At 42.0% G+C, this 21,524-nt stretch overlaps 2 protein-coding genes across 2 annotated transcripts; both read left to right on the top strand.

Annotated features, from left to right (window-relative positions):
- The first annotated feature begins 1,156 nt into the window (after positions 1 to 1,156).
- Positions 1,157 to 14,382, top strand: LOC122405963 (peroxidase-like). Its single transcript, XM_043411063.1, has 14 exons — positions 1,157 to 1,189; positions 2,191 to 2,315; positions 9,656 to 9,824; positions 9,987 to 10,195; positions 10,883 to 11,059; positions 11,336 to 11,523; positions 11,815 to 12,010; positions 12,244 to 12,441; positions 12,532 to 12,679; positions 12,759 to 12,915; positions 13,161 to 13,331; positions 13,444 to 13,642; positions 13,753 to 13,858; positions 13,967 to 14,382. Exons 2-14 carry the CDS (start codon positions 2,195 to 2,197, stop codon positions 14,097 to 14,099), a joined length of 2,172 nt encoding a protein of 723 aa, XP_043266998.1. The 5' UTR covers positions 1,157 to 1,189; positions 2,191 to 2,194; the 3' UTR covers positions 14,100 to 14,382.
- A 116-nt stretch (positions 14,383 to 14,498) lies between these two features.
- Positions 14,499 to 21,518, top strand: LOC122405806 (peroxidase-like). Its single transcript, XM_043410791.1, has 13 exons — positions 14,499 to 14,998; positions 15,116 to 15,296; positions 15,710 to 15,950; positions 16,045 to 16,259; positions 17,951 to 18,124; positions 18,764 to 18,957; positions 19,024 to 19,219; positions 19,347 to 19,544; positions 19,830 to 19,971; positions 20,062 to 20,218; positions 20,358 to 20,528; positions 20,697 to 20,895; positions 21,012 to 21,518. The coding sequence occupies exons 1-13, from the start codon at positions 14,573 to 14,575 to the stop codon at positions 21,176 to 21,178; spliced, it is 2,661 nt and encodes an 886-aa protein (XP_043266726.1). The 5' UTR covers positions 14,499 to 14,572; the 3' UTR covers positions 21,179 to 21,518.
- Positions 21,519 to 21,524: the final 6 nt, after the last annotated feature.

Below are 21,524 nucleotides of genomic sequence, written 5' to 3'. Positions count from 1 at the left end.
TCACTCTCGCTTGAATAAATGAATCAGCTACTTTCAATATTCGTTGCGTTAACCTGGATTTGTTTGACTGCACCAAAATTTTATCGATTCGATCAATAACTCGTTTGAACATTCGCGAATGATTTAGCCTTATTTCACAAATATTTTTCCTCCACCATCGAAATAAACCTTGTGATCGAAAAATAATAAAGTTTCGAAAAAATGTTCTACTCGCACGTGTTTGTGTGTGAGTATTCAAGCAGGGAACTGGATTTTACGATTTTTATCACATTTCAACCTCTATATTAAATGAGAAATCTTGAATTTCAGGAATTCCAATAAGATCCGAAGCTGCCAACAACTTGTGGCCTAAATCTGGTGCACTCGAGTCTTTTTTCTCCGGAGTAGTTTATTTGAACGGAAGCCCGACAACAATTCGTGCTTTTTAAGGAAACAAGGCCGGAGCCAAACGTAGCTTCGGTGTCGAGAAGTTCTTTGTCAAAATTTCATCTCTCTTAACAAATTTCTACAAAGTCAAGCGAACCGAAAGTCCTGCTGCAGAGTCCTCAACTTGATCGGAATTTTTCTACATAGGAACTTCGAACCGAAGATCCCTTCATGAAAAATCGGAGTTAAAAAGATGCTTCCATTCATCGATACGATGTACGTGAAAAAAATTAAATTCGAAAGAATTTTGTGACGTCGATGAACTCTCGAAAATCGATCTAAATTTTTCTGCTCAGAATTGAAACCCTTCCGGCTGCTAGGTCGTTGCATATTCATTTTTTGCTCGATTAGAAACACAAACGAGTGCACAAAGCAGTGCAAACGAAGTGTGCACATCGGCTTTTGTTCGAATGGTAAAATTATCACTCCGATAAGACAATGTCAATTTTCATCTCGTTTATCGCGATCTCTCGATCAAACATTCCAAAGAAGTTTCATTGAACCTGCCAGAGGCACTGATTTGCAAAAGTTTCCAGAAGCAAGTGACGACTTTATTGCCGGAGCTAATGATTCTTGAGGAAAACTAATGATTCAATGTCAGACTGGTGCTGCTGGGCCTGTTGATAGAGCTTTCGGGAGCGTGGGGTTCGCGTTCGTTCGCCCTCCGTACTTTCTCCCGCCCATTTATAAACTTGCCACGAGCATTCTAGTTGTTCAGTCGTGCTGCCAACAATTACGCGATTAATACCGGGTCGACGCCAAGGTAGGTAAAAAACTTTCGGCGAGTTTGAGGCCGCAAAGGGTCTGAAAAAAAATTGGATCGAAGCAGCCCTCGGAGTGCGTCGGTGTAAGGAATTTTCGGTGTTTTCAGTTCTCGTGTTTCCAATTTGTTTTCGTTGGGGATCTCGTGCTTTTCGGTGTTTCTTTTTCCACTATTCGATTCACAGCGAATTGGTAAATCGGTGGCAAACCTGTGATTGAGTTTCGTACACTAGAAATCATTGAAATGAAGATGAAAAGAAAGAATGAAATGAAAACGTTTTTGTCGCCTCATTTCCGAAATATGGAGAGCCTCGAAGTTCGTTCGCAGGAAAAGTAATCGGGAAAAGGACAGCGAAAACGTCGAACGCGCCTCGCGAAATTGGCTCGATAATTTCGCGCTAAATTCTTACGAGACAACCACGAATTCGGCGCGACCCCGGCGCGAATCTGACATTTGCTTAATCGAGTAATCTGCAAACGTGATTGGCGAGCATTAGTCTTCCAATATTTCCGGTTTCACGAGATTTCGTTGGCGAAGTAAGCGTCAAAAAAGTGAGAAAAATGGCGAGAGAAGTTGGACGAGTCTCGCTGCGCGAGAAAGCATGGTTTCATTCGGCATCGAATGATTTGCGTTCTAATCGTTCTGGTGAATTTTTAATAACAGATTCCGCGATAAGCAGTCACGGCTATTGAATAGTCACGAACCGAGTGTTGGGCCCAAATCGCGAATGCACTCGTACCGGTAATCACGCGCTGAAATTGCGTACGGGAGTAACGAGTCTGCTCTAGTCTCCACGGTATTCACTCGAGTGCGACGTGCTCGGCGTTTCACTCCGATGAATCCGATAATAATCAATGATCTATTACGATTCCGCGCTTAATGAAATTTACCTGCGAAACGGTCGGTCCGACGATCGATCAAACTTTGGCGAATGCCTGATGATCGAGCATCGATTGACCGCACGCAAGACAAACACGCTGATGCGAAACTTTTCATTCCAGAAATATGAGTCCTCGATTGAGCACGGGGATCAACATCCTCGCGGTTGTTTTACTCGCAAGGACGTCGAGCAGTTGGTACGTCAACCCGGAATTATCTCCGCACGGTAATCAGCGTCTCTGCGAAGGTAAATATTGCTGAAATGATTAGCACCGTTTGAGGGCTGAGATTTCGGGTGAGCCGCGGGTCCCTGAGGCCTCGGAATATGAAGAAGCAGAGTTTTCAGAGCGATCGGGACTCGAATATGCTTCGAGTTTATAATTGAACTTTCGAAGCGTCGTGGCGTTCGTTACGAATGCAGATAAAATGGAGCTCAAAGTCCCGTCGAAGTGACACGATTTATGTAAATTTTAGTTTCGTGGAGAATTTTTCAATGAACGACGGTGAACGATGCTCGTTTGAAAAGCACCCGGGAAATTAACGTCTCACGTTATCCCAATGAGATCAAGGCCTCGCAGGATAGTTTTGCGAGGAAAAGAGCGCACGTGAGCTCGCGAAAAGACACACACGCGCGCATAAATGTCGACGTGACTATCGCGCCCGGGGCACGACGAAAGTCCATCATCCACAGTGCCCCGTGGCTTGATGCGAGCATTCCAGAAATTGGTCTCGTGATTAACTTTCGTCCGTGAAGCGTGCACCGCCCAACGTTTAAAATGCAAGCGCGTGATACACGCATTTATGGCAAGGAAAATACATTCCCGCGCAATAACCTCCTGCGCGCATAAAAACATTTATCTAACAGTGAGAATAAGTGGCTCCGGGGCTCGCCGAGCCCGACGCGCACGGCGAGCCCCCTTCCACGCTTTTTTCTTCTTTCCTCAGCTGCTGCTCGCTCGTTTTTCCACCCACAGACGCGGGCGCACAAACGATCGCGGTACTTTTTCACGCGTCAATCAAACGCTCACTTTTATCGGGTTTTCAACGATTCTTATGAATGAAAACGTGCTGAGATTGAGCGCGTTTTACTCGCAGCCGCATCTCCCAATTGCGCTTCCATAAAATGTTCCATTTCGTTCGACGTTCTTTCCTCGAAATGAGATTATTCTTCGGGGGATTTTCGATCGGTGGTCCGCGGATCGCAAGACCGCGGCGTCGAGCCGAGTTCAACGAAACTATTTCCCGCCTTGATTTTCCGCTCTGCGGCATCAGAAATATAAATTAATTAGCGAACGGCTCACGCAAAGAATTTTCTAATTTATGTGTCAGTATCCCGAGGTCGGGGACGTCGAATGAAAACATCGCGGGTGCTTGCGATAACTTACAGGAAAATGAGAGTCGAGAACGAGCTGACGAAAATCCGGAAAAGTTAGAAATCGCTGGAACAACGAGTACGAAAGCGAAAAATATTGTAACAAAAACATGCACAAAAGTGCTTGCACTCACACGCGAAAAGTATCGCGGATTCAACGACCTCGATTTATCATTTTTTCTGCTCTTCTACGGAACCGGATAACGAATAAGAACACTGGGAGTCGGTTCGAGAGCCTTAAAAACTGTCATCCCTCTTACTCGCTTTCAAAACGCAGGCGCAGCCACACGAATAGCAAAATTGTTCGACCTCGAACGAAAAAGTGTAAAAGTACGAAACTCGAAGGCAGAGCAAACACCGACATTGTTCGCCGCCGCGGAAAGTAAGGCAATGAGAGGCCAACGAAAAAACGTAGACGCACGATATACAGTCGTGGATTAACCGCAGAATAAATAGTATGTGAACGATTAGTCACGAGGCAATTTGCGGTGGAATTTCTCGCATTCAATCCCCGAGAAACGGCGATAATGACGAAAGAGAAAAGCTTCCCTTTTTCCGCATGTTTTTCTCGCCTTTTTTTCAGACTCCGGGCGCGCTCCGTATGGCAACGTCATAAAGACATCACACGAGCAAACGCTCTCGAGACGAACGGTACTCTTGTTCAAAAGAGTTTCAAGTATTTGCACTTGGAATTTTCTCAACGACACTCGATCCACAACGACCGAGTTAAGAACCTTTTTTAATTTACCTACGGGCTTATGATGGAACACGTTAAACGACGTGACGTTTATGAACGAGTGGAAACTCATTAATTTACCTGTCGAGAAGCCCGGGAGCGCTCGAGAGCTCTACACCAGACTCCTCAGCCAACGCGTTCGGTGGAGAAAAAACATGTGCGCAGGCGAATGCAGAAAATGATAGTTGCACACTTCTCATTCGTCGACGTTCGACAGGTGGCCTACCTGAGGTTCAAAAAATCCGATTTTTTCTATAGTCAAAAAAATAATATTCACTGTAACTGTTCGAAATACGAATGAAATGATGTCAGAGTTTGACTAAATTCTAATTAAAGTAGTTCACGTACGAAACGATTTTTTCTTAAGAAAGTCTTGAAATTTACACAGAGTTCAAATGGCTAGTCGACTGACACGCTTATCGAATTTTTAAGGGGGTCGTCTCATTAGCTATGGAGATAAATGTGTTTAAATATGAAGATAATAACGAATGAACGCTTCTTACGAAGTTTATAAAAAATGTACACAATAATGATGAAGTATATAACGATTGTCTTACTGGTAATAAAGATTTATTACCTTAAAGATTGAACGGAATTGGTAACGAGCACTCGTATATCACACAATTGCTTATTTCAGCATTTTGTTTTTTTTTGGCTTGGCCCATTCTTGTCATAGCCTTCTGTTTTTTTATTAACACTTTTTTATTGATCCATTTCTCTTTGCGCTCTCTAATGCGATTTTTATCATAAAAAACTACAGTATTTTCGGCAGGGACGAATGAAATTTGGGGTTCGGTCAGGGATGGATCCCCGATTAATTAATGGCTCGTAATTTCGTTCGCTGAAAGATGAGCTGAAAAAATGTATTTACAATTTCGAGTTGATAGCTCTGACATTAATTTAAAGTGATTATATCTTTAATTATAGGAAGTAAAAATCGATCCAATTCACCCATAAAATACGATCCTTCGGGCACGATCTACCTGAAGTCTTTCCACCAAAAAAAAATCCAAAAAAATCAGTGTCAAACAGCCTCTCGACGCGGTTACCCCCTTAACGTACACGCTTTTTAACAATAAGTTTCATTCGATCCTTGGGAAGGATCGAAACGATCAAACACATCGAGCAGCATTTCCTCTTTCATCAAAAATCAATTAAAAATTCATTTTCAATTGATTTCTTATTGCTCCAATTTTTTGAAGCATGATTATTTATCAGCGATTGAAAATATTTCGAGGAGGCTCGAGTTTACGAACTCTCCCGATTCGTAAAAAAATTTTCGAAATAACATCCCGAGTAATTCAAATTTGCTAACACCTCAAAACGGAATGTGAACTTTACAGATCCGGATGGAGAAACCCATCAAGGTCCTATGAAATTTCCCCCTTCGAGGGATGTTGAGAAACTTGGAAATTTCTGTCGCAATATACCAACGCCTATGCCGCGCGAGCTGTCCTTCATTCAGATACGAAAACAATACGTTGAAACTCTTTAGCGTTGAGAACGAAGTATCAATCCTCGATATTATTTCTAGGGCCGATGAATCACAACGAGATTTCAACAGTTCACCATTTCCACCAATGATCTCACGGAGAATCAAGATTTATTCACGAATCTAAACCCATTTCGTTGAGCAGAACGTTTTCATCATTTCTTTTTCAACTAAATCACAAAACTTCCTCGTTGCTAAATCGATCACAACAGAGGCCAAATAAAATGTTGGTTTAAATCTCAACGAAAAAAATGGAAAAATGATAATAATCGTTGGAGTTAATCGGACCAGTTTATCTCAACGCACGAGTCGATTCCGCTGCCCGCCAAAGCTTTATTGATTTCGCTGTTTCAACATCCGAAAACTACTCGGCTGTGTATCTCAGAAAAATCATTTCTTTTCCAGTCCATCGAACCAAATATTTTGGCTCTGAGAGCTGCAATTCGTTTGGACAAAGAAAATTGAATATTCAGTGTGCACTGAGAAGAGAGCGGTCTCGTCCGATCCCGGTTCACACGAATCTAGGTTCTCCCACCTGAATGATTACTTTGGTTCGCCGCTACGTTATGCACGATTATGTGTATAATTGCGATAGGATTTTCTATCCATCCGCCCAGGTCCGGTTCCACCGCGAGAGAGTTCCATCTCGCGCGAGTGTACATAAATAGACAGACAAAGATACGCGTTGTGACGACGTGTGCAATCTACAAAGGTGGATAATGAGCACGGAGGAGCACAGAGACTGCATCGGCAGCCGGGTAAACTCGTTGGGAAAACGTTTATGGATCTGTATCAGGGGAATGAGCGCGTGCGGCGGGGAGAATCGCAGAACAGTCTCGAGCATATTTCAATCTCGAGCCCTTCGGTCGGCATTGCTCGTGATGCCAGATCCGATTCATGTGGAACTCCGGCCACCACGGTCGTCGACTTTCGTCGGCAGATTCTCGAACGAGCCGATGAACACTGGCGTTGATACGAGAGCGGAGACTCTCCAATGAATTTCGACGCGAAATAATCTCCCGATTTCACTTGGTCATATAAAACATGCGACGTGGGTGCTCGCAATATCGTTCGAACGCAACCGGATTCACAGTTTTACAGTACAGCGAAATATGCGGTCTTTAGGGAGCACGGTTGTTTCACAATAATCAGGTGATTGGTCCAGGCCGTTCCACAGCTTCTCAAAAATTACGTGCAAACGGCTCTTTTGCCATTTACCTTGACTCCGTTCATAGAAACTCATTCGAATGGCGGATTACGACATTTTTGCCGTTTTTGTGGCTCTCGTATCGCCGAGTTACGCGGAATCGGGGACCGTTCGTTTCGCGCGCTTGGCGCGGGGGAGAAAAATCGGAGGGAATTGACGGCGATCGGCTGATTCAGACCTGTCGAATCTTCCAAGTTGATAGCCATAAAATGTTGTTTTTCATTTCTGAAGTACTGATCGAAAAATTGCAAGAGACGCGAGCAGTAATAAATCGTCGCTGTTGTTTTTTTCAACGTGCCTTTCCTGCTTTAAACGGTGTTTACGAATACGTTTTTTACTGAGAATACTGCCAGTCATTTATTTGATAGCGTAGCGAAATTCGCGCCACTCCAGGCTCATGTAAAGTAGCATAAATTAGCGTGGCACCTCGAGGGCATTCGAGCAAAACCTCGGAAAACGAGCCGTCAGTGGCCGCTTTCGCCCACGTGAAAACTCCCATTTTTCTCTTCTCAGTCTCCTTGCCAACGATTATTTGCCTATCAAAGACATTTGGAAGGACGAGAAACTGACGTGATGGCAATCACTGCGAGACGCCAGACTGATTAGATTTTAGTAGAAAACATTTACCACCTGTGCATAATGACAAAACACCTGGAATGTTCATTTCATTTTTCTCTAGTACGCCATCATTTTAACGAGGCGATTGGTCAACCTCGATTCGTTCTCTCGAATTATCATTCACGGCAATAATGTTTAAGGCGCCCACCGAGTGTCACAGCAGCCTGAAAAAACAGCCGATTTTTGAGAATTCTTTCTAAGATAACTATTGCATGGAATTTTTTCAAATTTGGAAGATTTGTTTATTCGCATCAATAATGAATGAGCTTCGATTATGATGAAAAATTGAAATTTACCAAATAGGCAGAGTTTTGAAAACAAAATGTCGAATTTCGCTCGAAAAATCGATGATTTTTAGCCCGCCAAATTGACAGTTTTCATACGATCGAAAAACCGGAAAAACAATCGAAAACTAAAAAAAAAAAACAAATCAAAACGATCGGATGATTTGTCTTCGAGTTACAACTGCAGCGAATTTGAAAAATGTAGTTTTGAGAAAAAAGGGACTGAGCGGCTTTGGAAGGCTGTAGCACAAGAATTATTTAAAATATTCATTTGAAATTTTATTATGTTATTTTTAAAAGTATAGACTATCGAAACACGTGAAAAACAAAAAAATTTCTCAAAATTTCACCATCCGTGTTATAATAAATCTACGAATCCTCTTAAAAATAAATTTCATAACCAAAATCGAATTTATGTAAAGCAAATAAATTAATTGCTTCCATATTATTCAGCAATTCGTAATTGGCTCAAAGTAAACATGCGTTTTTCACACAATCCCGAGTCAGTAACAGCAGATATCGAATCATTAGAAACAATGGACCGTTGATGGCCTCATCGCTGCCATTTATTCATCAAATAAAACGAACGATCAGCGTTTAGACTTCATCAAACAATATTTAAATCCATAGTTACTGGAGCAACAAAAAAACGTACGCGAGCCTATAAAAAGTACGAATTATTAAAACAAAATAATTGAGCTTCGATTATTCTCATTCTGTCCAATCAACCAGATTTATGACCGCCAACCCATCAAAAATTGATTGTTCCCAGCAAATTTTCGTTCAACAAATCGTTTTGTTCCAATGTCCTGTATTCTCACTGTAACGATAGTCGCTCTCAGGTTTGTTCGAATCACATGAACTACTTAAGATTCTGCACGTATCGATATTCTCCAGCGAGAATGCTATCGAAGCTTCATATCTGATTAGAACAATTCAAGCAGCACAAACGTTCAAGAGCATGCGGTTACGCCACTCCCCGGGCACAACAAAGTGGGCATACGTAACGCGAGGCTAAAAAAACATGTACAAGCATTTTTCTAAGTAGAGAGAGAGAGATTTTTATTTCATATAACATTAAAACGGACTCGATCCAGGCATGTTACCATTTCGTCTATGTTCACATCGCTCTCGATGTATAAACGTATTTATATACATCGAGAAAAAGTACGTGCATGCCATCAGCACGCGAGTCGATGTAATCTGTCGCACAGAGCCCCGAGAAGTCGGGCTAGGATGCTGGCAGAATTTATCGGTTGTCTTGAAAGTGGTGAAAGGTCCTCCCTCGCTCACGGGACCCTAGAACGGCGACCAGCCATACCGGAGGCTCGAGGCCTAAGAGCAGTAAAAGTGCACAAACGTTCCAGCCGTTTTCCCGCGCCCCACTTTATGAAACATTCAATGACAATTCATGCTGGGCGGGATTCATTTCCCGCAAAATTTTCTCGACCAAAATTCTTGACGCTCGGTCGAGAGGCTTCGTTTCTCTTACTCATTATTTGCAGGCTTATCATGATCGTGAACACACGCACAGTGAATTCTTGACTGCAACTTCTTCTTCAGTTTTATGATGAAAGATCGCGGATATTGATACGGAAAGTTAAGACCCGAACGAGAGTCTTCAGGCCTCTTAATTGCTTCTCAAACAGCAGCACTTTGAATTTCGAATCTAAATACCCCTTCCTCCATCGATTCCCCTCGAGAAAATTGACTTAATTGTCCGATGGGAGCGAAGCCATAAATCCTATCTCAACACCCCGCAGGCACATGAGAGTTGAAACGTCGTGATCGGAGTGACCAGCTAACGGCGAAACTCTGTTATTTTTTATCGTCAATTACGCAGTTTTTCATGATTTTTAAAATGCATTTCTCTTGCAGAAGCCACTAGTGGGTTCGGCAAGCTTGGATTGGGCTTCGATGCCATTGCTGCACTGTGCCCAATGATGGGCAAATTCAATGGCAAAATCTCCAGCAACGAGTTCCAGTCGGAAATCATTCACAGCTCAGTCGCTGATGTGCCTTCGCCTTCTTACAAACTCCAATCACAGTACGTCATTTCGTAATTTAATGCTTTTGTGGCTTTCGGAATTTTCGTGATCGCGCGATCGAAGTCGAACGCGATTGAAAAACGGAATAATTGATGGAATTGCAGCAGCTTCCTTTGGATTTTACGACTGTTTTCATATCGAAATCGACGTGCCTTTTTCAGGGTAGAAAACTCCATTCGCCGGCGGATTTATCCACTAAATCCGGAGCAATCTCCCTCGAACGAAACCTGCGGTGACATATTTCTTGGATATTGTCAGCCCGAGTCGCGATATCGAACGATCGACGGCTCGTGCAACAACGTACGAAACCCAACGTGGGGCATGTCAGGAACGCGTTACGGAAGACTTTTACCAGCGATATATTCGGATGGTGAGATCTACGAATATATTCTCGTTCCGTAACCGCTTTCATTATTTTCTTTTTCTTCGTACTTTCCCCCATCGCAACGCGCAATTTATATTTTTACGACTTTTTTCTTCGGGATCTACGAAATAAATCTAGAAAAATTGAATTTTAAACGTATCGCGGTTCAGCAATCAATTTCCCCTTTCGGACAATCGAAATAATGATTTTTCCACAACAAAACAGCTCGTACGAACGAGCCTTTATGCGAGAATAAGATTGCAAATTACACCAAATTTTTTGCATTCATTTTCGGTGTGCAAACGTTCGCAACAACTTCGATTATGCAAGTAACAAATCGTTTCTTCGTCCTCGAATTCTTAGTCGCACTTATTGGTAGGAAGAAAGAGACGAGAGCAGTCGAAGCAAAAAAATTCGCAGGATTTTATCACTCAACAGAAAAATTGCCCGAACGTTCGTGACGCGAACGACTTTTCAATTGAATCTACGGTGAGAGGTGCTCGAACAATTACGAAAAGAATTCGTTTGAACCAAATGTTACTTGACTCATGAAAAATAGAAAAAGAAAGTTCGAAAAACGATGACACTAAAAGTAAAATCCGTTTGTTTTCCAAGTCGAGAAAGTACGAAGTGCAAAAATGCTTGAAAAAATGTTTATCATGAAGCGAATAATTTCCCCTCCGAAATGTTCAGGAATCCATGCGCCTGCACTCTCGAAATCGAACCACGAACTACCGTTCGCTCGTACCCTCAGTTTTACTCTTTTTCCTGAGCTGAAAATTCCTGATCGGAAATGGACTCTGGTTGCGATGCAGTACGGTCAGATAATGGCTCATGATATGGCGCTCATCGCAGGCCTTATGAGAATAAGTAAGTTCGTTAGAAAATCGAAGAAAAAAAAACTTCCGTTTATCCATTTCTTTGTTAAGGAGTTCCGACGATACTTTTGCGATAAAGGGAGGAAAAATCCACCGTTTTTTGTTCTATTTGAATGACCGAATCGTGAATTTTTCGATACCGACATCGAGAGACCGAAAGATTTTTTTCATTGACAAAATAACGAAATAAAATTTTTGTTCGTATCCAGTCTCAAGTGCTCAGTTCAAAGAATAATTTGCACTGAATTTTGTCGTCGAATGATCGCAGGACCAGGCGTGAGACAGTGTTGCGACGAGGGCAGAGTGATGCCAGAACTTCGTCACGACGATCAATGCATGCCAATAATGGTGCCGGAAAACGATCCTGATTACCATGGAATCCAATGTCTCATGTTCACCCGTGGGGCCACTGACCTTGACAGTGGATGTTCGCATGGCCAGGGGCCCGCCGAGCAGGTTCGGAAAAAATTGTTACTCGAAATTCTCAAGACGAGAAATTTCTTTTGTTTCTCCTATAATTCGACCGCGTCGAAAAACTTTTTTGAACGTGAAAATAAGTTGCGGAACTAAACTAAAAAATGAGAGATTTCCCAGTGAATTTGGCGGGGAAAAATGTTGAGAGAGCTCGAAAAAATGCTCCGTTTGTATAAAAACTCGAAAAAAATGGTGTCGAGGAAGCAGAGAATAAATTCAATCAGATCGATCCGGTAATGACAAAATATTTCATAACTCTCCGATTCATTGAAGCTGACAACCGTGACCCACTATTTGGATCTCTCCGTTGTGTACGGTTCGACCGATCAAACGGCACAGAATCTCCGTGGCTGGTATGGTGGCCGCTTGAACGTCGATGTGAGAAATCATAGAGAGTGGTTGCCCAGAGCTTCGAATACTACGACCTCGTGCTCGCCCGATATTGGCCAAGAAGTTTGTTACACTGCAGGTAAACAAGTCTCATTAGTGTAACGTGCACTGTCAATGGAATGATTAATCTACTGGGAGTTACGAATTTCAATAGCAATTACGATAATAAATGAGACAAGGAGAAGGATTGATTAACAATATCATAATTGGGTATCATTAGCGACGGATATTTTGTTTAATTGGTGCGTCGTAGCTGACAATTTAATCGTAAAATTTCCGTGAATTTTTACAGCCTTTTTGTTCTCATTGCAGGTGACGAGCGCGTTAATCAAAATACTCAACTCACGGTATTGCAAATAATTTTGATGCGAGAGCACAACCGAGTGGCTGGTAAGCTCGCCGAAATAAACCCCCATTGGAGCGACGAGACACTCTATCAAGAAACCCGGAGAATTTTGATCGCGACGAACCAACAAATCGCGTACTACGAGTGGCTGCCAATTTTCATTGGTAAATAGAGAAAAACGGATTCTCATCCGATCTAATGTTCGATCGAGTTCCAAACGTTTTCTTTCTATTACACGAAACAATGTTTGACAGGCCAAAAAAATGCTGAGGAGCACAAAATCATTTACGCCACCGACGGCTACGTCGACGATTACGATCCCTCGGTCAATCCGAGCGTCCTCAACGAACATTCCAACTCCGCTTTTCGGGTCTTCCACTCGCTCATAGCCGGATATTTGTCGTGAGATATTGCCATGCACATATTTATTTCACGTTGAAAAGGTGGAGAAAATATTCACTGTTTTTTCCTCTCGAAACAGCCTCGTAAACGAAGCACGTCGAGGTAACAGTTTCCTAAGACTCAGCGACTGGTTCATGAGGCCTGGCATTATTGAAATCAACAACAACATGGACGATTTGACGAGGGGAATGGCCACGCAACCCCAACAGGCTCAGGACGAGTACTACGACAAAGAGGTGCGTCGTTTTTTCTCCCCCAAGACGATGCGGTTCGACATTCCTTTTCGAGGATCATTCGATCTTCAAAGTTTTTATTTCCATGCAATTGTTTTTACCGTCTGGTCCGCCGTGGGGGCTGAAGTTTTTGAGGAAATGAAGAAAATTTATGGGCGCGATCTAACTCGGAATTAATGGAACTCTCGACTTCAGCATTTTATAGCGAAAATAATGGCCGATGTAACGAGGCTGTTACGACCTTTCAGATCACCAAGTTTTTGTTCCGGGGTCGCAGTCCTCTCGGCGGTGATTTACGGGCAATAGACATTCAGAGAAACCGGGATCACGGGCTTGCGAGTTACAACGATTTTCGAGAGTACTGCGGAATGTCACGAGCAGAGCGCTGGCACGAGCTCGAAGACGTTATGGAACGAAAAGTACGTACGAGACAATGAAGTAGCCATTGTTACCGAGATTATCTCAGATTCGAAGTGCTCGTTTTTAACGATGCTTCATAAAATCATTGAAAATTCGATCTTTTGGATTCAGAACATCGAGAAACTCGCTCAACTTTACGAATCACCCGCTGACATTGATCTCACGGTCGGAGGCTCTCTGGAACTTCTCGTTCAAGGAACTCTCTCGGGGCCAACATTCCAGTGTATTTTAAACGAGCAATTTTATCGCACTCGAGTGGGTGATCGATTTTGGTTCGAATCCTCGAACCCCGAAGTCGCTTTTACTGCCGGTAAGTAAATTCGCGATGGTGAATGTCTCCCCTATCTTTATGGTGCAGGAAATGCAGTTTTCATTGACCCGCTCGAGCTTTTTATTGCCATTTTTTCACCCTTCTTACAGAACAATTGAAGGAGATCAGAAAAGCTACTATGGCGAGATGGTTCTGCGACAACGGCGACAACGTTCGGAACATGCAAGCCAGAGCTTTCGAGCTGCCTTCAGAATCGTGGGTTTACCAATTCGTTCGAAAAGTCAAAAAACGAATACTGAATTCACACTTTTCTCGATGCTCAAAAACAAAGAGAACTTCGAATTTTTTTTTGTTTATTTTCAGAAACCCCATAAAAAGCTGTCAAGACTTGCCCGAAGTGGATTTGTCGCTGTGGAAAGATTACGCACCCGCGTTCGAGAAGCAGCTGGAAACTTCGAACTACCAACAACATGGAAGTGTTTATTATAAGAAGTAACGAGTAAGAGAAAAAAGCAAACATTTTCGTTTCGCGACGTTCCGGATCTTGCGGAACTCTGTTGATCCAATTATTCGAGCGGTACTTGATATTTTTCGCTTACAGAATCTATACACAAGTGCAGTATTATTTAGGATTAATGAACTTTTTCATACAAGCCTCGATAAACAGTTGGCCGATCCCTCGCAATCGCAGCGGATGTTTTCGTACAACCTCGTCCACAGGAACTTATTGTACGATTTACTAAATAAAATGTCAAATGTTTTGTTTTATCTCGAATAAAGAAAATGTTATTTATTTGCTCGACCGTCCGAACGTCAAGCTCGGAAATTTCGAAATACGAGCTCGAAGAGTAATTAAACAATTCGTGAAATCGTGCCCGAATCCTGACGACGATTTCAGTCGAGTCAAATCTACTGCTCGCTGCTCATCATGCGATAAGTCAAACGTCAACTGGATCGAAAGACTTCAAAATGCGTGTCGGTCACTTGCTGTTTTCTGTGGCTTTGCTACTCACTCTGGTCTGCAGATTTTCGATTGGACAAAACGACGAATCAGAAGTTTATGGAAACGGTGGAAGGATTGAGATCGAGTTGGACGGTCCTGAGGTCCAGATACAACGACCTCCGAGGAAAGAAAATATTTTGACGATTCCAAATCGCAGAAGTCGAAATTGTGAAAATACTGGGGAGGCGAATCTCGATGAAATATCAACGAACGACGGGACGGACGAGGTCGAAAGTTCGTTGGAAACTGAGGCCAACGAAGCTCGGAAAGAAGGTGCTCGATCGTCGGACTACCGAATGCAGATTTTTGAAAAATCGCGAACTTCGTTGCCGAGTGATCGCAACGAGGTGGAAGATCGTTCGAGCCTCCAGAAAAGCGCTCGATCGAAGAGGGTGAGTTTCGTTCTCTGGCAAAAAACCGAATTTTTGGGTTTTCGATTCCACGTTAAAATGTCGTGATGGAAAAATCTCACGAGTTTCCAAGGATTTAACAAAGTTCGATCGTTCCAGGAAATCTTTTTTAAGGACATTTCCGTGGACCCTGGATTTTCGTTCACCACGAAGGAAAGTGGCAGCAAATTCGATTTTAACTTGTCTGTGAATGCGTCGTCGAGGACGAAGACGTGTCAAGACAGCTTGGACTGTGAGAACAGGGACATGATAGAAAAGCAGCGACCAGTCAGGCAAACAAGTACGAAAAGCACAAAAATACTCCTCAAGGTCGTGTCATTGTCGAGAAACTTTATTTCAAGGACAAATTTGAGAGTAGAATAAATCCTGAACTGTGAGTTTTCTTTCTGAAATCTTCAAAGCATATTCAAGATTCAAAAAAAAGTGTAGAAAAAACTTCGAAGCGGTTTGGAGCCCGTGGAACATAAAGTTGAAATTTTTGCTCCAAAAATTTGAGCGTATCTTTGAACGAATCGTGAACGAAATTAAACGAAAAAAGCTGAAACAGTTTTTCATTTAAAAATCACCCCTAAAAACATCAGGAATTCAGAGAAGAATTTTGCCTTGAGATAAAATAATATGAAAGTAGATTTTTGAGCGCCCGATTCTACTGATTTGTCAGTCAAAATGCCTACTTTCGATTTGCCTTTAAAGACAGAACGTCAGCGCTCCAGAAGTTTGTAGAGACTCACGTGAACCAAGGTCGCGAGTTGGCAAAGAATTTCCAAGATCGAGCGAGAGCTTTGGTGGCGAGAGGATTGTGTCCTCGCATGCACACGCCATCGATGCTCAACTACATCCATAGCAAGTCTGGCAACGACGTTGTCACGTTAAACGAGCAATCGGAATCGGCACTTTTTGGGACGAAACTGTTGCAGCAAACTCTTGCACAGGAGTGCGTTCAGATCAGAATATTTTTCCTCCGCAATTTTTTAGTTCGACGATCCAAAAGCGATTGGAGGTTCTAATGAAAATGATTTTTTTTTCAGTTACAATATGACGGCTGACGGATACGTTCATTTTCTTCGGGAACGAGATTTTCGCGTGGTGGATGAAAACGTTTGTCGGCCGGCTGTGTATCTTGCCTGCAATCCCTCCGCTAAGTACAGAAATATCGATGGCTCTTGCAACAACATTGCTCGTCCCTTTTGGGGTCGAACGAATTCTGCACTCGGAAGAGTTCTGCCAGCTCGTTATTCGGATGGTAACGAAAATGATCTCGATTCGATTTATTGTCAAAAAACTCATCATTTTTTTCGATTTTTTTCAATTTTATTCTCAAGATAGTTCCGTAGGTACGCGTACGAGCTAAAAGTTTGAGCGTACAATGAAATCCGATGCTTATCCGGTGCTGAGCGCCGGCATCGAGGCTCAAAATGCCAGTGTTTCCGAAATCTTATTTATTCGTCACGAAAGAAGTTAAAAAGTGTTCAAATGGCAATTCAATCGAAAAGGGTGGCCGAACATTTGAGAAAAAAGCTTTCATATTGTCTTGTACTGCGCCTGTCAGCAGGTCGCCGCACCGAACACTGTTGCCACGTCGTCACAGCTGGCCACGCGCCCTCCGCTTCACGTTAAGGAGTTTCGGTACAGGCAATACAATGTTGCCATGCTAAACCATGCTAAAAACATAAAAAATTTCAAAAAGTTTAGAATTTTATAAAATTTGGTGAACATATTCTTTAGTGCCAAATTTGGCAATACAAATTTTTTAAGATTTTTCTTCTACACAGTTATCGAGTAATTGATCACTAAAGTTCACGTGTATAAGCATAGCGTTTTCATATATATAGGTATACATTCCGGGCATAAGAAATCTGCTTTAATGCGTAATTACTCGATAACTAAGTAGAAGAAAATTTTGAAAAAATTGTGTTTTTGCACTTGATGTTGAACAACATTATCACCAAGTTTGATCAATTTCTTAATATTTAGACTTTTGTACCGAAACTCCTTAAATCAACACAGTTCATTCGCCGATATTTCCGAAATTAGATGATCAAAAGTTCCCATTTTTTAAATATTCATTTTCTTTTTACTGTTCTAATTCGTACTGTTTAAATCTTGCGACTATTTCCTCGGAGGTTTCTATACTTTTATGGGATAGAGGATTGTTGTTAAGATATTTGGTCCAGGCTTACAATGTTGCCATGCTAAACCATGCTAAAAACACAAAAAATTTCAAAATTGTCAGAATTTTATAAAATTTGGTGAACATATTCTTTAGTGCCAAATTTGACAATACAAATTTTTTAAGATTTTTCTTCTGTACAGTTATCGAGTAATTGATCACTAAAATTCACGTGTATAAGCATAGCGTTTCCATATATATTAGGTCGTATACATTCGGGGCATAAGAAATCTGCTTTAATGCGTAATTATTCGATAACTAAGCAGAAGAAAATTTTGAAAAAAATTGTGTTTTCGCACTTGATGTTGAAGAACATTATAACCAAATTTGATAAATTTCTAATTATTTAGACTTTTGTACCATACATCGTTGAAATTGTACTGCTTTGTTTTTTTGTTTGTTTTTTTACATGCTTTTTCATTTTTTAAATATTAATCCCACAATAGTACTGAACACAGGACTAGTTTTATTTTAAAGTCGTAAGATCCGTTTAGCGTCTTTATTAAAAAATGTAAACAAAGCGTTACCCAGTTGGGTGTAGGCATCGCAATGACGCATTTTTAATAGCGAATATTTCGAAAACTAAATGGTGAATCGATTCGAAATTTTGACAGTCGGTCTATGAAGGCATATTTGAATTAGCTGAAATTTAAGTTTCAGCAGGTTCTTAAGATTTCAACAAAAGTACAGAACTACCTTAATTCTGACTCATTTTCGAAGTGCTTTTCCCTCGACGATTAATTTCATTTGATTTTTCGGTGTAGGAATCCACGGGATGCCGACTAGTGTGACCGGGGCCGAGTTACCGAATCCTCGGGAGCTGAGCGTGCGATTAATCACACGAGGAGAAAAACACGACCCGGAATTAAGTCTCGTTGTGATGCAATGGGGTCAAGTAGTGGCTCACGATTTGGCCCGTCAAGTTCCCGACCAAACGGGTAAGTCCGTACCACAAAAAGGGTCGCACTTCTGATTACTCGGGGCGATCCTCCGCACCGTGTCAAAACCGTGAGAACATTAACGCTCTCCGGTCGAGATATTCACACTCCAAGGGTCGCAGATTTTGTCGTCTCGAAGACTCACGAGCTTTCTCGGCGATTGGGACAGAAATTGCGAGAAATCGAGAAAAGTCAGCGACTCTGGTTCTTCAAAAAATTTCAAGTTTTTTCCAATTTATTTTTTCTCTTAAAAAAATTCATTTTTTGTTACTGAAGTTACATTTCCGATCTTAGGGTTGATACGAAAAACGATTTTTCAACTCAGCCCATCGACCTCGAAAAGGGTTTTCAAAAAACGTGCATTTTTGATGATTTTCTGTGATTTTTCGTGGATCCTTTCTTCTACATAAAAAAAAAAAAGGATTTTCTTAGTGTTTTGGATCGAATGAAAAATCTGATTCCTTTCGCATGAGCGATTCGTCAATATTTCGATTCGAATCACACTTTCAACCATCGTCGTCAATGTTGCTGGATCAATACGAGATAGAAATGCATCTCGAATAGTTTGTATCGTTGATTGGTGTTGCTGAGCTTTCCAGATATTTGGCGAGGTTTAAATAGATTTTTGACTTTATTTAGCCGAAGGGGGCATCGAGTGCTGTGCCGACGGTGGAAGAGCTGTTCTTGACAAATCTTTGCAGCATCATTCGTGCGCTCCAATAGAGATATCGCCGCACGATCCTTTTTATTCGCGATTTGCTCAGCGATGCATGAACTTCGTTCGATCGATGACGGCTCCGAGCGAGACTTGCACACTGCAACCGGCCAGACAAGTATAATTTTTCAGTCTTCGTAGGAGGAAAATTGAACGGATAATTAGAAGAAAAAATTTTTTGCAGCTGAACGCAGTTACGAGCTTTCTCGACTGCTCACAAATGTACGGAGTGAGCGATTCCGAGTCGAAAACGCTTCGGGCGTTTTTTGGTGGGCGATTGAAAGCTGAATATCGACGAGGTCGGTGGTGGCTGCCAACATCGAGAAACCAATCGGACGTTTGCGACGTGTGGACACCGAACGATTTTTGTTACGTTTCCGGTAAGAAGCCAAGAGGAAAGTCATTCGACTCGACGTTGCTGAGGCTAAAAAAAATCGAAATATATTCAGTCATCTCACGTTTATTGTCGCTTCAATTTTTTATACTAACCAAAAAACATCGTCGCAGGCGATCCTCGGACGAACCAGAACCCCCAACTGGTCGTCCTCCACACGCTTCTCGTCAGAGAGCACAATCGGGTGGCAATGACATTATGGGCATTGAATCCCCACTGGAACGATGAAAAAAATTTTCAAGAGGCGAGACGAATCGTCATCGCGGAATATCAGCACATAACTTACAACGAGTGGCTGCCACTGCTGTTTGGTAATCAATAAAACATTGTCGTGACAGTCAATTAGCAGCTCTGCAATCGTGTCAATGTACTTGCGATAATTCTCGCTCGAATCACGAGTTTTTATCGAGAAATTCATTTTCATTCGCTCAGCAAAAGAGCTTCGGTGTTAAAAAAAACTAATTTTTTGAGATCCACTGAAAAAATTGAACGTCCGTTTGACTCGTAAGGTTTTTAAAACCCATCGAGGGTCAAGCAAAAGTTCTGTCCATAGGACGTCAAACTTCCATTTGTTATTTGGTCTCTATCGTGCACAGGCGAAGCGAACAGTCATTCTTCGAAACGAGTCAAAAGGACAATGTCTAACGAGTACAATGAGAACGTTGACCCATCAACGGTAATCGGTTTCACGACGGGAGTTTATCGATCATTGCACTCCATGGTCGCAGGAAATCTCGGGTACGTTTAAAGAAATTGTAAAATATTTACAATCAAACAATTGCTGCGAGCGATACGAAGCGGTCAATAAATTCGTCTGCTTCTCAACAGCGTTTGCGACCTCGATCGAAACATCGTTGACGTTCTCAGGCTGGAAAATTATTACTTCAGGCCGTCCGTCATAGAAAATAACGACAATTTCGCCGGCTTGTTGAGAGGTCTCGTGGCACAATACGTCGGAATGCAAGACACCGTTGTCACTGAGCAGGTGCGCGAACTTTCGCTGCGAAAAATAAAAACGAAACTCGATGAATTCGAACGTCAGTCTTCGGGATAAAAATTCACTTCGGAAGAATTTCTCCCACAACTTTCCATCAATCGATCTAACTGCGAACGTTGATTCACAGGTGACAGAATTCGCGCTCCGTTCTCGCAACCCTTTCGGCATGGATTTGACCTCCATTGATATTCAGAGAGGTCGAGATCACGGCATGCCGGGTTACAACGCTTATCGCAGATTCTGTAACCTCCGTCCGGCCCGGACTTTCAGTGATCTCGATGGGGAAATATCGCCGGAGGTAAATCTTTTAAAGTTGAAGTACAAAAGAATTTTAAAAAATTAACCCAGAACTTTCAATCGCATTTTTGCAGTTGTTTTTCCAAAGTTTTTACGTGCACGAGTTCGAGTCGTTCGAAATCTATTTCCCAGAGTCCCAATATTTTTGGGATTTTTTTTTTTTTTTCAGAACATCGAACGATTACGTCGCGAATACGCTCACGTGGACGACATAGATTTGGTGGTCGGAGCATACATGGAAAATCTCGTGCCCGGAAGTCGCTTGGGGCCAACGAATTTTTGTTTGTTTCGAGAACAATTTTATCGAACTCGAGCAGGCGACCGATATTTCTACGACAACGCCAACTTCTCACACTCCTTCACGCCTGGTGAGTTGAGCGATTCCCACGGATCCGTTATTTCCATGCAAATATCGTCCAAAGTGAATGAACGAAATAGCGAAACCGAATAAAAACTAATCGTCGCTCGTTCAACTCCTTTTCAGAACAATTCGAGGAAATAACGAAAGTTACGCTTGCTCGTTTGGTTTGCGATACGGAAAACGGCGTTGGTCACATACAGCCTGAAGCGTTTCGAGCCATATCGTGGAACAATCCACTCGTCCCGTGCAGAACTTTGCCCAAATTGGATTTGACTCTGTGGAAGGAATAAATTACGAATTATTCACAAATTTCATTCAATTTTCATTAAAATGTCAGTGAGATCGAGCTCGAAACGTCCACTAGAAATTTTTTAAGCTCAAAATGAGCTGTAGCATGATCGAGTTCGTATAAATATCGTACGTCCTTCTCGAATACTCTCATACAATCGAAAATAGTGAAAAAAAAAAACTTTTTAGTTTTAATATTTCGACTGCATCGTATAAAATATGGAAAAAACCAGTTTTCAGGCCCCTCAAATGGGAAGCAGGGATTTGAACAAAAAATGTACTGAGTCTAGAGATAAGAGGGGAAAAAGAAAAATGATAGAAAGAAAAGAGATTTTAAAAAAAAAGTAT

Source organism: Venturia canescens, chromosome 2, assembly GCF_019457755.1.
Source record: "Venturia canescens isolate UGA chromosome 2, ASM1945775v1, whole genome shotgun sequence".
Classification (NCBI taxonomy): Eukaryota; Metazoa; Arthropoda; class Insecta; order Hymenoptera; family Ichneumonidae; genus Venturia; species Venturia canescens.
This window is presented reverse-complemented; position numbering and strand designations above follow the sequence as displayed.

Coding starts and splice junctions, on each gene's coding strand:
- LOC122405963 (XM_043411063.1), top strand. CDS start 2,195: ATGAGTCCTCGATTGAGCACGGGGATCAACATCCTCGCGGTTGTTTTA. Junction 13,332..13,443: donor AAGACGTTATGGAACGAAAA/GTACGTACGAGA, acceptor TTTTGGATTCAG/AACATCGAGAAACTCGCTCA. Junction 13,859..13,966: donor TTCGAGCTGCCTTCAGAATC/GTGGGTTTACCA, acceptor GTTTATTTTCAG/AAACCCCATAAAAAGCTGTC.
- LOC122405806 (XM_043410791.1), top strand. CDS start 14,573: ATGCGTGTCGGTCACTTGCTGTTTTCTGTGGCTTTGCTACTCACTCTG. Junction 19,972..20,061: donor ATGGTCGCAGGAAATCTCGG/GTACGTTTAAAG, acceptor GCTTCTCAACAG/CGTTTGCGACCTCGATCGAA. Junction 20,529..20,696: donor ATGGGGAAATATCGCCGGAG/GTAAATCTTTTA, acceptor TTTTTTTTTCAG/AACATCGAACGATTACGTCG.